This window comes from Aythya marila (genome assembly GCF_965140915.1).
Source record: "Aythya marila genome assembly, chromosome: 1".
Lineage (NCBI taxonomy): Eukaryota > Metazoa > Chordata > Aves > Anseriformes > Anatidae > Aythya > Aythya marila.
Window position 1 is genome coordinate 53,976,117 of NC_139042.1, and position 14,010 is coordinate 53,990,126.

General features: G+C 42.6%; 1 protein-coding gene across 1 annotated transcript in view; it reads left to right on the forward strand.

Moving 5' to 3' along the window:
* Positions 1 to 8,855: 8,855 nt before the first annotated feature.
* The window catches only part of CLDN10 (claudin 10), a 52,556-nt gene continuing 47,401 nt past the window's right edge, over positions 8,856 to 14,010 (forward strand). Inside the window, exon 1 of the mRNA XM_082767378.1 lies at positions 8,856 to 9,097. Coding sequence (XP_082623504.1) covers positions 8,884 to 9,097 — 214 coding nt within the window. The 5' untranslated portion in view covers positions 8,856 to 8,883. The remainder of the gene's footprint in view (positions 9,098 to 14,010) is intronic.

The window sequence follows — 14,010 nt, forward strand, 5'->3', positions numbered from 1 at the left end:
ATTTAAAAATAAATCAATTACTGTATTTAATTTAGGATTGTAAATTAGTAAGTCTTTGACATAGTTAACATCAAATATTGTTTTATTTTAACAGTCATTTTTAAATAACACATGGGGGATTGCTCAATTTCCAGTTCTGGAAAATCATGCCTTTAGAAAGTACCCAAGGGTTATAACTGAATATGAGTTTCCAATGCAGTGCTGTGGAAAATAAAGTTAAAGAGATTGTTCTGGATATAAAAACTAGAGTAAGGCACTGGGACAGGAAATAGCAGACTATAACTTTGCATTTTGGTGCCCATAATTTGACAAGAATGCTTAAAAATTGGAAAAGATGAAGAAAAGAGCCCCAGAAATTTTCTGGAAGTCAAAGAAGTTGCTTCACTCAAGAGACTAAAAGGGCTTAATGTGTTCAGTTTATGAAAAACATAACTGAGGGTCAATTATACTCTGCTCCAGTATAAAATTATTTCCAGATTAGCCAATGCTGAGGCTGTTTGATAAGCAAAAGAAGAGACAGAGAATGCCATAGATGAATTTAAATATTGAACAAACCACCCTCAGAGCAAACTGCTCAGTAACATCAACCTACAATGGATAAAGTAGCAGCTTCATCCATTAAATCAGAAGCAAATGCCTTCTCAAAAGATAGGCTGTAGTCAGACTAGCTTCAGCAAAAAGGGGAAATAGTTGAAATCTGATTCAGGTTGTGACATACTAACGTATGAGATGACTTTAAGGTACTGCAGTACTAAGAATCAGCAATACATATGGAGGACAGGTAACAAGCGATGGAGATGTAGCATAGCAACTCCTCTTTTATTCAGTAACTTGCCCTATGAACAACAGAGTGCTGAACAAGGTCAAGATCCCACTGAGTAGCTTCCCGTCACTGCATTCATCTGGTGTTTTTTACAAGACAGGTGAAGCTGGGCTCAGCCCGTGGAGCACTGTGATCATGCCTGACTGGCTCCTGACAATTCTGGGAGGCATTAATGTGGTTAGCGGTTCCCAGTCAGGTGTGTGAGTCATGGGCAATGGACTGCCTGGATGTGGTTTTAATTAGCAGCGGGGGTGGATTTAAGAAACAAGCTGTAGCCGCTGGGCATAAGTCCAGTTGGGTGGCAAGCTCTTTACATGCCAGCAAACAAAGAGCTGTGCCACACCTCTAGCTCCTCGCACATGCTCTCCACCTGGTCTGTTTGGAGTTGTGAGGCAGATGTATTCAGTCACCTCGCTGCTCCTGGCAAGATTGATGACATTGGCTCACTGAGCTGAGACATTCAGAAAGAGTGTGTGAACAACACTGGCTTTCTTCAGTTTTATACTCCTGGGGTCTGGACAGTGTCATAGCTTGGCCTAATGCATTGTGACCTGAAAAGTGAAGAGGTGGAAGATTTCTTGTGCATTGCAATAGGCTTTTATTTGAAAGGAAGAGTGGAGACTGACACTGGATGTGAACAGTGACAAGCAAAATGCTAATAGCCCTACTGAAGATAAATTCTCAACAACATAAAAGTGCTTAACTACCAAATTCTTCTTTCAGGATCGTATGAGACAGTCACAGGAACTGATGCCTGAATGTATATACATAGTTTTGTGTTTTGTGCATCAGCTTTAGTGGAAATTGCCTAGCCTTTATTGTCAAAGAGGTAGTAAAGGGCCTTATGTGAGTAAGAGAGTTTGGTGTTGCTCAAGTGAACTTGCCTATCACACTCAGTATCTCGGTTATTTAAGACAAAAGGTATACATATCTGCGCTTATGAGCAGATACGTTTCTACTGCCTTTGGGAAAAGAATGACTGAGCAGCATTGCAAAAGTCATCAGAGCTGCACACTGGCAGGTGCCCAACAAATGCAGTAATTCAGTGGAAAGGCTGGTTCCCTGCCACACCAGAATGGGAAGCACCCCATTGAAGGAGGTAGGAAGGGGAATCATTGCAGGAAAGCAACAACCTTTTTTTCCTTCTTGCCTAAATCCCATGTGAAGTGATAACATCTCAGAGGGCTGGTACCATGGCAGGCTGGCAGGGGGAAGAGAGGGGTTTGCACTGTTCCTTATGAGATAGGCTGAAGAGGAGATGTGGAGAAAGATAATTTCACAATCTGATTAGGTGTTGTAATTTTTTTTTAAAGTTGTATTATCAGCTGGAATATTGTGAAGGCATTAAAATGTCTTCGGACCTGCAAAACATAGTATTAGGAAAGTCATCCATTAACTCATTTGCACCATTAATTTTCATATCATTACTTTATGCCAAACTATCTTATGCAATTTCGATATAATTGGTGAATTCACGTGGTTGATACTTATCTTAAAAATTTACACTCCTACTTCTGGTATATTCTTATCATTATGCTTTTTTTTTTTTTTTTTTCCTGCTCTGTGCCCGTACTCAATGATGTGACACAGCACTCGGGAAGGAATGATTATTTGCATATGCTTTTAAATGCACTCATTCATAACTACTAACGCAATCAGATATCGTGAACTATGTATAGTCAGGATTACTGATTAGTCAGTCCTACTGTAATTTCGGCCGCTAATGCACAGATATTTAGATAATGGCTTCTGAGGACACGGCTCCCCAGGATGGGGAGGAGGCAGGGAAAGGCCCAGCAGCCAGGGCCCGTCCCACAGCCCCAGCTGGGAGCAGGGCAGCCTGGGGAGCCATAGTCCATGGTGACAGTGACCTGGGTCAGACACAGCCCAGTGATCGGTGGCAGGCCCCTGGTGATGGGGCAGGTCCGAGGTCAAGCTGGGAAATGGTGCCAGCAGGCCAGGGACAGGGTCCAGGTCCGGATCAGCGGCCCATGGCCCGGTGCGGGCTGGGCTGCGAGGCAGCAGGAGCAGTAGTTCAAGCAGGGCCAAAGCCCCAGAGCCTCAGCTTAAAGCAGATCCCACAAGGAGGGGAGGGACCCTGGATGTGGCCTTCCCACAGCACAATGCTGGCTGGAAGCCTCTCCACAGCTCTGGTGGGAGCATGGCTGCACTGTTCATGAGGTGGCCCCAAGCCCCAGCAGCCAAACCTCCGGCATGGGCCCTCACAGGGGTTTTCTTGAGGTTGAGTTCATTTGGATTACAGACTAATGTGTTTCTTTTCAGCATTGGGATGTTTCTCTTCAGTGTTTATGTTCATCTGAAGCAATATTTCTGTCACTATCCTATTTCTCTGTTTTCTAGTCTCCTTCCTTCTTCATCAGTGTTGCAGTCATTTCACTTTGCATTTGCCATCTCTTGAAGCATTGAACACTTGGGTCCACAGCACCCTGATGCTTGTTTATGTCTAATCCTACTGATTTCAGTAATGCCATCGACATACTGTAGCACAGACCACTTCTAATAGTGCTAATAGTCTAATAGCTTCATTTGATGAGTTCACTCTATGAAAAACATGATGTCTTCCTCGAGCCCGTCATTTCATCAATGTCTGCTCAGAAGTTCTAACAGCAAAGCACAGTTACTTTTAATTACATCTTGGCTTGCAGCACTGATCAAATTTATGACTTGTCCTACAATTTCTAATTTGCTGCATTTCAGTGTTTTGCATTTTGTAGTTTTATACAGATGCAACAGCCATTTTGACTTTCTGCTACTCACTGCAAGTCTAGCCAGAGTAGGCCAACAATAACAGTACACTTAAAGATAGCAAATATCATTAATCCAAATATGTTTGCTAATGTTCAGTGTCAACAGCATAAACTAAGGAGACTAATGTAAGATCGACCAACAGTCATATTGCCCAGCTCATCTATTATCATTAATGTCCAGGTAAGGAACATGATGAAAAAAAATAAGGTTAATCCTGTGTATTTTTATTCTTCCACCAAACACTAATTCAAACCAATTGTTTGAAATCCCAGCCATTCTTTTCAAATATTCGTAAAGTAATAATGTAAGTAATGTACAAGACTTGGTAGCTTGCCTATTAACTATAAAATGCTTAAAAATGTAATAAAGCATAGTTTCTATCTATATGGATATTTAATATGTACATTTACAGATATGCATATTCATGTATATTCTTAAATGTATATATACCTATCTTATTTAAAGTTAGTCTAAATCCTGAACTGTGTTACCTGCTGTACCTATATATTCTCAAAACAATTCTCCTTGTGATGAGTATATGGGATTTCTCTTTCTGTACTGTAGCAATATAGCAACTGTACTAATGAATAATAGTATTATACTGTAATCATAGAATGGTTTGGGTTGGAAGGGACCTTAAAGATTACCCAATTCCACCCCCCTGCCATGGGCAGGGACACCTCCCACCAGCCCAGGCTGCCCAAAGCCCCATCCAGCCTGGCCTTGAGCACCTCCAGGGATGAGGCATCCACAGCTTCTGTGGGCAACCTGTGCCAGGGCCTCACCACCCTCAGAGTAAATAATTTCTTCCTTATATATATTCTAAACCTACATATTTTTTAATTTAAAACTGTTAACCTGTTGTCCTAGCTGTCACTAGATTCCCTGACAAGGAGTCCCTCCCCAGCTTTCCTGTAGGCCCCCTTTAAGTACTGGAAGGCCACCGTAAGGTCTCCCTGGAGCCTTCTCTTCTCTAGGCTAAACAACCCCAACTCCCTCAGCCTGTCCTTGTAGGAGAGATGCTCCAGCCCTCTGATCATCCTTGTGGCCCTCCTCTGGACTCATTCTAATATGTCCATGTCCTTCTTGTGCTGGGGCCCCCAGAGCTGAATGCAGTGCTCCAGGCAGGGTCTCTCATGAGCAAAGTAGAGGGGGAGAATTGCCTCCTTCCACCTGCTAGCTACATCTCTTTTGATGCAGCCCAGGATACAGTTGGCTTTCTGGGCTGCAAGCACATATTGCTGGCTCATGTTGAGCTTCTCATCAACCAACAGTCCCAGGGACTTTCCCTCAGGGCTGCTCTCTATCCACTCACTGTTTGGCCTGTATTCATATATTATTGATCTGTGTCTGCAACGCTCAATAAAAACAATAGATTTGTAATGAGCATAAGACTCTGAGATTACCTTCTCTAGCTGTGTATGTCACCCAGCACTTCGTGAATAATAAAGTGAGTAGCAAATGTCTCAAACTGAAACTATTTCATATTGCTGTAACTAGATGTTGTCCTTTTGTTATAGCAAGCTGTGAAATTGTCTACTTCCTCAACTTTCCCATTTTCAGTGATTTCATTGCTCCTCGAATCTCCTCTGTATTTTGTGCCCGTTCACCCTCTGCCATCTACCTTGTTTACCCAGAGTTTCCAAGGTGCATCCATCTGGAAGACACAGGAGGATTGGGTGCTCAACTGGAACGCACCCTTCTTACTTTCAACACCATCTCTCACTTTGCTGCCAGTTCTCAGGAACCAGTTATGTGTTTGTGTTATTATCCCAGACATATTTCCATAGAACTTAGCCATTGCCTACATTATGTACTGATGCCTCCAGGCTTTTTGATTTCTTCACCACTTTATACACTGCTTTTACTTCTTCAGCTTCCCCACAAGTCTTGAGTCACTTATGCTGTCCCTGTAAATTCTTGTCTTACTGCCTGTCCAACTTCTCCGTGGTTGTTTAGTCCTCTCATAACTCCCTCCACACAGCCCAGGACCAATTATCAAGATGATATCTGGACTGCATATAGTTCTTTTTTTTTTTCCTTTTTCTTCTTTTTTTTTCCTTTATTTTTTAATTTTATTTTATTTTTATTTTACCATAGCTATTCCCACTACTAATTCAGCTTAGCAAAGTGTGTACATCTTCATGAGGAAACCATATATTGTCAGCTGACAGATCTGTATCAGCCAACTTACTCATTCAGCAAGCAGGTTACGACAGCTAACATAGGCTGAAGTAAAAATCATAAGATGCATGCTATAGCTTACCGGTATTAATAACATCTTTGCCCTGCTGCAAAGGTGTCAGCTGTATTTAAAAACTGGGATTGGACTGATTTCAAAAGGAGCTATCAGCAGTAAAGGCTGTATCACGCGGTGCTCGTGCAACAGAGCTGGTGATATATCACATGATCAGGTAGTGTCTTTTGTGGAGTTTTGGAAAAATGGTTCAAGAAAGGCCTATAGCAATGCTTTCCCTTTCCAAACTTCATATTTAAATACTCACTAAGCTATCAACTGTTTTCCAACTTTTGTGTGTTCAGTAACAAAGAAAATAAGTTTTTGATGTAATGGAAAACACCATTAACAGGTTAATTTTCAACTTTGCCTTGAACTTCTTAAATGACTGATTAACTTACTTCCTGACAGTTTATAGAAGAAATGAGGGTTGTAAACAGGACTGCTTACTTCTTTCTTATCACCTAAGTATCTGTTTAATTTATTCATCACTTACACAGTAACTGCCCCGAAACAATGCACAGTGAAGTGCTTCTAACCATGAGCTCCACAAAGCCATCCACTAGAATTGGGATAAAGGCCAAGAAACCACTAAGTCCTCCTCAAGCCCTAAAAAACATAGCCTGCAGTTCAAGTGGTGCTTGGTGCTTTCCACTATTCTATATTTTTATGATTCTATGGTCAAGTGAGTCACTTTTAGTGTCCCATGAGCACGATGCTCCTGACCGAATGCTCTGGATAGGGCCTTGCTATAGGCCTATCAGCTAGGAGTGAGAAGGGAAAATTACTTAGGAGTTTGCATTACAATCATCTAGAAGCAGAAATGTACAGCCCCTTCCTAGCTTGGCTGCAGTTTAAAACAAGGTGGTCTTACTGAGGAGGCATCACTTTCTTTAGCCTATGTCACAAAGAAGCAACCAGGAAGCTCTGTCCTGCTGAGCCCCCATAAGCTCATCACAGGCCACAGTGCTAAGGCTCACTGCTGTGCAGTGCAAAAGGCAGAGCAGGGAGGGATGGGGCAGTGTTTGTACCCAGCCACCTTTTGTTTCTGAGCCCAAACAAGCAGCTTCTCATGATTTTCCAGATCAGCCAAGAGAGCACTCAGGAAAAGTCCAGAATAGGGCCTGAATTCAGTATCAGATGCAAAATATGTCTCTGATCACCAAGCATTCAGCCAACACCACTGTCACAGAGCTGGTTTGACAAAAAAAAAAAAAAAAAAAAAAAGTAAAATTGGAAGGCAGAGGTTGAATATAAAGTAATGTTAACTCTCAGAAAACTCTCAGGAACTCTCTACTTCAAATATTTAATATATGGGTCAAATATTGAATATATATATATGACCCACTTCTGTGCTCTCCTTGATACCTTTTTCAAAGTTAGTGAAAAGATATATGAAGGATTTTATGAAGGTTAACCCCTGCCAAAAGACAAATATGTCACTGAATTATTTGACAGCAAAGGGAAAATGATAGCTGTCTGTGTAATATGGTCCTCATCACTAAAATTACCTGCTATATTGTAGTGTCACTGTGTAGCAAAACCGCTTTTCATGTATTTGAGGCTGGCCATGTTAATAAAAATCTTTTTGTTTGCACCTGGTGTGTGGGATGTGGGTTTACTACTCTGAAAAGAAATTCCTTCTCATAGTGTAATTCTCTGGTCTGTATAACAATACTTTTGGGAAGTATAAATGAAGTGGAAGTATCAAGCAAAAGACACAAGAGTCTCTTTAGAACTCCTCTTGGTCTTTACATAGAATATCAACAACGTTTTATTATCCTTGGTGACCTTTGCTTGAGATTTGGGAAGTCTACAGAAAAGCTCAGATGCCAAAGTTTGGTGTGGCATTTATCACAGTTGCAGAAGGAAAAAGCAACATGAGAAGCATCTGAGGAGGAAAAAAAAACAGACTGCTGTCACTGTTGAAAGTGATGGTGCATACTCAGTACCCTGGGTGATTGCACGTCACCAAATGGCATAATGTAAGACCAGAGAGAGGAGACATATGCTTCTTCTTAAGAAAGGAGGCCAAGAAGGGCCAGAGCATGAAGGCAGCCAAGAATAAAGCTAGAAGTTGGCATCTCAGAAGCCTGAAGACCACATATGTCTGTGAAACCACGTGCAGAGCCCACAGGAGTCAGCTGAGTTTACTCAGGAACTGGAAGCAGAATAGCTGCTTCAGTGTGGTGCTGAGCCCAGGCTGAATAGGTCTGCTAAGAATCAGTGCCTACCACTGTAAGGACGACACATTATTAAATCAGTGGTAGTCTTTGGGGATTCTTCATGGCACGAGGTTGCGGGAGCTCAGTCAGTGGTAGGACAGATGTTCCTGCACCATGTTCAACGAGCGGGGCAGACGTACCATAAGAAGCAGTAAATTTTCATTGGAGACCAGAGAATAAAACTTGATGGAGGCTACTTCAAGTTAATTCTCCTCACTACTGCAGCAAAGGGACCGCTTGCTATTTCTGTTCTTGCTCCAGATTTGTTATTCCACAATCGTATTCACAGACACTGCCTCCAAGACGTTGCTGTCTTACAGCTGCTCGCATGGCGGCTAGTTATGGCTGAATTAATTTCACAGCCTTTTCAAAATGCATTTTTCAAGTGTTGTGTGATCCTTCTAAAATGTTATGGTAATCTGTTAAGTAGCACTGTACAGTTTGGACTCTGAACTTTTTTTGCTAGATGCGATGTTTGTAGGTTTCCAATTAACTAAAAATTAAGCATTAACTGGAATACCATAATTGAAAAAAGTATGAAAACGTTTTAATTATTTTTTACAATTAGAAATTAGTAAGTAAGTGCTGGTAATTAGCTCCCATAAAGTTGTACCTTGTCTTTCTTTCTAAACATTTGTAATGCCTAAGGCCTTTCTCAAAATCACTCAAGCGCGACAATTTCTTTCAGCCACATTAACTTTCTGTAGCAAGTGTTACTGAACTTGTTCAAGTATAATTTGCTTATGTTATGTTTTTTTGCTTACTCACATGACTGAAGTACTTTCCTCTCCGCACAGTGGCATTACTAAGTCCCCGGGTTACAGAGAAACATGCTAGGAATACAGATCATAGCTTTTATATTTTGTTTTTGTGGGCTAGCGGCCGCGATTGCTGCTACTGCATCGAATGAGTGGAAGGTCACCAGCCGAGCATCTTCTGTTATCACCGCAACCTGGGTTTTCCAGGGCCTTTGGATGAACTGTGCAGGCAACGCGCTGGGTGCTTTTCACTGCAGACCTCACCTTACTATCTTCAAAGTGGAAGGTACGTGCAATTTAACTGGAACGTGTGGAGAGTGACGTGCGTTGCAAGACGGGAGCCCGAGGAGAGAAAGATTATTTTGGCTTCTGCAAGAGATTGTGATTAAAGCATTGTTACGAATGGAAGTAAGGGGTAGTGCAGGCAGAATATCAGAAACAACTCTGTAGAAGTGATATGTATTTCAGGAAAGACAGTAAGCTCTACTGTGCAGTTGGTAACGTGAGATAAGCGTACTGGACAAAGTGCCAGTAAATACACTATCAGCAACAAGCCACTGTTAGCAGAGGGATGGACCAAACTGTCCTCCAGCGCTAACTTCCACGCAAAATAAGTATGCTGCTTGCTTGTATGGGAGGGGGGAGAGGAGGAAAGATAGTAAAATCTGTGATAGCTGTCAGTACTTCTTCATATGCACAGAAACTCGATAGCAAAGCACTATATCTGTGAATACCATGCAAATATTCGTGCTGGAAATTAAGGGCATGTGTCTGTGCTCGCTGTGTCACAGGCTAATATTTCAACTTTAGTTTTCTAAACTTCTTGTTTTCTATTTGTTGTTAAGCCCTGAGGCAACAGGAAAAGTAGTGTTCACAGTGAAACTGTGCCTAACCACATCTGAGGGCAAGGGGAGAGGGACTGCTCCTTTCTGGATGTAGTCAGTGTGTGAGCATGAGGAAGTCAAGCTAGGGTAGGAAAAAAATGGGCTAAGACACTGGTATTTTAGGGAAACAGAATAGAAATCCGTCCAAGACAGAACCAGCCGTACAAAGCTCTTATGAGACCACCAAATATGATTATAGAAATTATAAAAAAATCATTATAAAAGCAAACCCTCAGTTGGTGAATGAGGCACAAAATGTGTTGTTCCACGGTTGTTGCCATAATACAGAACAGGGCCATGCACGCACACGCACACCCCCCACACACACGTGGAAACATGGAAATGTGGGGGTGTTACAGACCCGTGCCTTCTCTTGCCTCTCACCCCCTGCCACATCAGGCTGCGTGCTGGGGTACACAGATTGACTCCAACGTGTTACAGAGGATTTTGACATAAAACTCAGCATCAGTTTTGAACACGTTTTACTATGCTCTGTTCCACACCATCACAAATCACACGTGAGAGATCTGTATGCATAAGAATACCTGTACGTTGCTTCAAGAATGCTGGTCACCAGGAACTAAAAGGCATAGAAGCTCAAACCTCCTTTGCTTTAAATGTAAATATTATCCCTTTGCAAATAACAATTCACGCATTATTTTTACTGAGATTTAAAGGAAAAAAACAGTGATTATTCTTTTCAGGCACACATCTTCAAATTTGTTTAAAGCAATGTAAAGTACTTTGGTAACTAGAGACTTCCATTATTGCTATTATAATTCATACAAAAGCTGCTCACAGAATTATCAGCTGCACTCCATTTGCCACTTGTGTTTTGTATCGTTACTATTATTTTGACCGCTGGCAGACTGAAACTTGAATAAACAAACTACACATCGGTATGTGTATACCCCTTAAATATATACTTAACCATCTGAGTAAGATTTTGCTTATTTGCTCTTTTGGGTAATATAGGCAAGAAATTCGTAGCAAATTAAAGTAACGTGAGCTTGTTAAAATAGGAGGGTAGCACGCAGCTGAACTGACATTTAGGAAGTCTAATTTTAACTTGCCAGCGCAGGCAGTAGCAAAGGGTAGTGTTACACGTAGCATAAACACTACTGGGAAAAACTGAGGTATTTTGTTTGGAAAACCTGCTAAATATAAACTCCTGGTAATCCAAGGAAAACAGGAGTTCAACAGGGAAAGAGCTTTGCACTCTCACTTTGTCCTACATTGTAAAACAATCAAATGCTCGTACTGAAGAAGTAATGAAGTACCATCTGTACTCAGACCCTCAATATATCATCATCATTGACTTAGAGACTTCAGGCAGGCCTGGCAAAATATTTTTTTTTTTGTACTGCACCTTTATGATTTTATGGAATCTACTTGCAATTTGTCCTACAGCCAAAGATAACTCTGTTACACAAGCTCCGTCTCCACTCCTACCCATCTTTAGGGGTACCCTACTGCCTACTGCTACCCTACTGCCTCACCAAAAAAAAAAAAGTGAATAGTATAGGTTGCTGATACTTCAACACAGATTCATTTGATCATCAAAGTTTTGATTGCATTTTTCAGGGTCTTTTGCAGTAAAGGCTTCTATTCAACCTCTATGAAGCTTTAAGATTTTTTCCCCTAGAAAAAAAAAAATAAAAGAAAAGAAGAACGAGAACAAAACAGACTCCAAAGGTCTTCCTCAGAGCAGTACCACCCTGCTGTCCTTGGCAGTGTGCGGGTATATTCCAGAACTGGCTTTCAGCTAAAGGACCAGTTGTGCTGACAGGAGCACAACCAAGGCAAGAAGATCTCAGCGTGTACAACCCAGCCCACCTACAAACCTTGAGGGCTTCTTGTTTTTTGAAGCCTGAGTTAGCACAGCCACACCGCTAGGAGTACCCCAGCTAGCTGGGCTGTTGCTGGATGTACTTGTACGTGTACAGCCGGGGTAATCAGCTGCAGTGACTGAAACATGAGGATGAAAGATCCTGGAGGAGTACGGGGTATTCACTGTAGCACAAATATGCTGTAGCTACAGTCGTTTATGGTGATGTTTGTGGGAAGAGGCAATATCTTTCATTAAATCAACTGCTTTGGGAGAAGTGTGCAACAAAGTCATTCACCAGATCTGACACAAATATAGCAAACTTCAAGCTGAATATTAACTGGGAACATTGTCTCCACAGTTAGCTCGATTGCGATTATCAGTGCACCATATATACTTCTGGAAGCGATACGATCAAAACCAAGTGACCATCGCTCATAGGTATAAATTCATGCAGTCAATAAATGCCATAAACTAAAGCTAAAGGAGAGAATAGTGCTTTATGAAACCACTAACTTCTGATTAACCTCTCAGTCCTTACCAGTAAATAAGACCCACAAAGTACCTTCATCAAAGGGAGAGCCTGGGAACTAAGGCCACTAACTCCATTGGAGCCAGGAAGTCAATAAGATCCAAATGTTATGGCAGAGTTTCCACCCACCCTGTCTCCTACTAGCTCCTCAGTGCTCCATGGGTGGTAGTCACCTCTCTTCTCCTTCCTCTTGTGCTTATCATCCTGAATTCCTATACACCAGAATTCTTCAGATTTGTCCTCTTTCCTCCTTCCCTCATCAGCTGGGGCAGCTACCGTGTTTCTCCAAATAATTAGCTCAGCATTTGTCACACCAGCCTACGGCACTGTTTCATGACTCCTCTGCGCTCTCTGTCTCCCTGTGCCGTGCGTCCAGGCAGGCGTACCACAAAGCAGAAGAAACGTGCTTCCTTCAACCTCTGCTTGTGTGAGCCTCAGATCTTCTGCTGACGTCTCTTGGTCTTGCCGGTGCTTGTTTTAGCGGGGCCAAGTGGTGCAAGCAGTGCCTGTACCAAAAGGACGATGCCCAGGCCTTCTGGGCCACGCAGGCAGACAGACACAGAGCTGCCACTGCGTGATGATGATGATGATGTGACACATCCAAGGGGTGGAAGGAAGCTGAAACACGACAACTGCTATTGCAGCCCCTGTACCCCGAGCAGCCTCGCTTGGCTGGGGTGAGGGCTGGGGCTGCAGCTTCGTGCTTTGCTCCCTGCTCCCTGCTCCTTGCTCCCTTCCCTGCTCGCTGCCTGGCGGGACGCGGCCGTGCTCCTCTGCTCCTCTCTCCATGGTGCTGCAGGCGCAGCCCCGGCTCCTTCTCAGCCCCCGGCTCCCCCAGACCCCAGCTCGCCGGGCTGAGCTGTCCTCCTGCAGGGTCTGCTGCACAGGGAGTGCCGGACATGGGCTGCTTAGGAAAACAAGGTCAGAACTGCACTGGCAAGGTTGTGTGGAGGGAATGTGAGAGGAAAGGGAGGAAGGAAGGAAGGAAGGAAGGAAGGAAGGAAGGAAGGAAGGAAGGAAGGAAGGAAGGAAGGAAGGAAGGAAGGAAGGAAGGAAGGAAGGAAGGAAGGAAGGAAGGAAGGAAGGAAGGAAGGAAGGAAGGAAGGAAGGAAGGAAGGAAGGAAGGAAGGAAAGAAAGAAAAAGAGAGAAAGAAAGAGAGAGAGAAAGACAGAGAGAGAGAGAGAGAAAGAAAGAGAGAAAGAGAGAGAAAGAGAGAAAGAGAGAAAGAGAGAAAGAGAGAAAGAGAGAAAGAGAGAGAGAAAGAGAGAGAGAAAGAAAGAAAAGAAAGAAAGAAAGAAAGAAAGAAAGAAAGAAAGAGTAGAAAAAAGAAAAGAAAAGAAAAGAAAAGAAAAGAAAAGAAAAGAAAAGAAAAGAAAAGAAAAGAAAAGAAAAGAAAAGAAAAGAAAAGAAAAGAAAAGAAAAGAAAAGAAAAGAAAAGAAAAGAAAAGAAAAGAAAAGAAAAGAAAAGAAAAGAAAAGAAAAGAAAGAAGGATCAAGACCTCACATTTGGGAATGAAGATCGTGAGACATGGCCACAACTCCCCCCAGATGCTTATGGCTTTTTTCCAAGGTACTCTCTGTTTCCCATTAGGCAGAAGGGTCGGTGTTTGGACTGTCTGAAATGTTTGTTCCGGCACAGACTCTCGTGTACCCAGAACAACAGGACATTTAATCTTTGTTCTCCACTCTCACTGCTTGCTCCTCCATGGCAGCAAGCCGCTTTCCAAGCTCCTGTCCTCAGTCCTGACATTAGATAACTGGGTCAGGTGAGATAGCTTTGAACACACTGTGTCCCTAAAGAAAGCTGGTAACACCCTAGAGGTCCCAAGATGTTGTGATAACACACAGCAAATGGCTTGGGACATCTGTTATGCATTGCGTGTTACTGCATCTCCCCTCAAAGTGAAGGAAGAAAGTGAGTTAAACAGTTCAGCCTAGGTAGGAGATGGCTTGA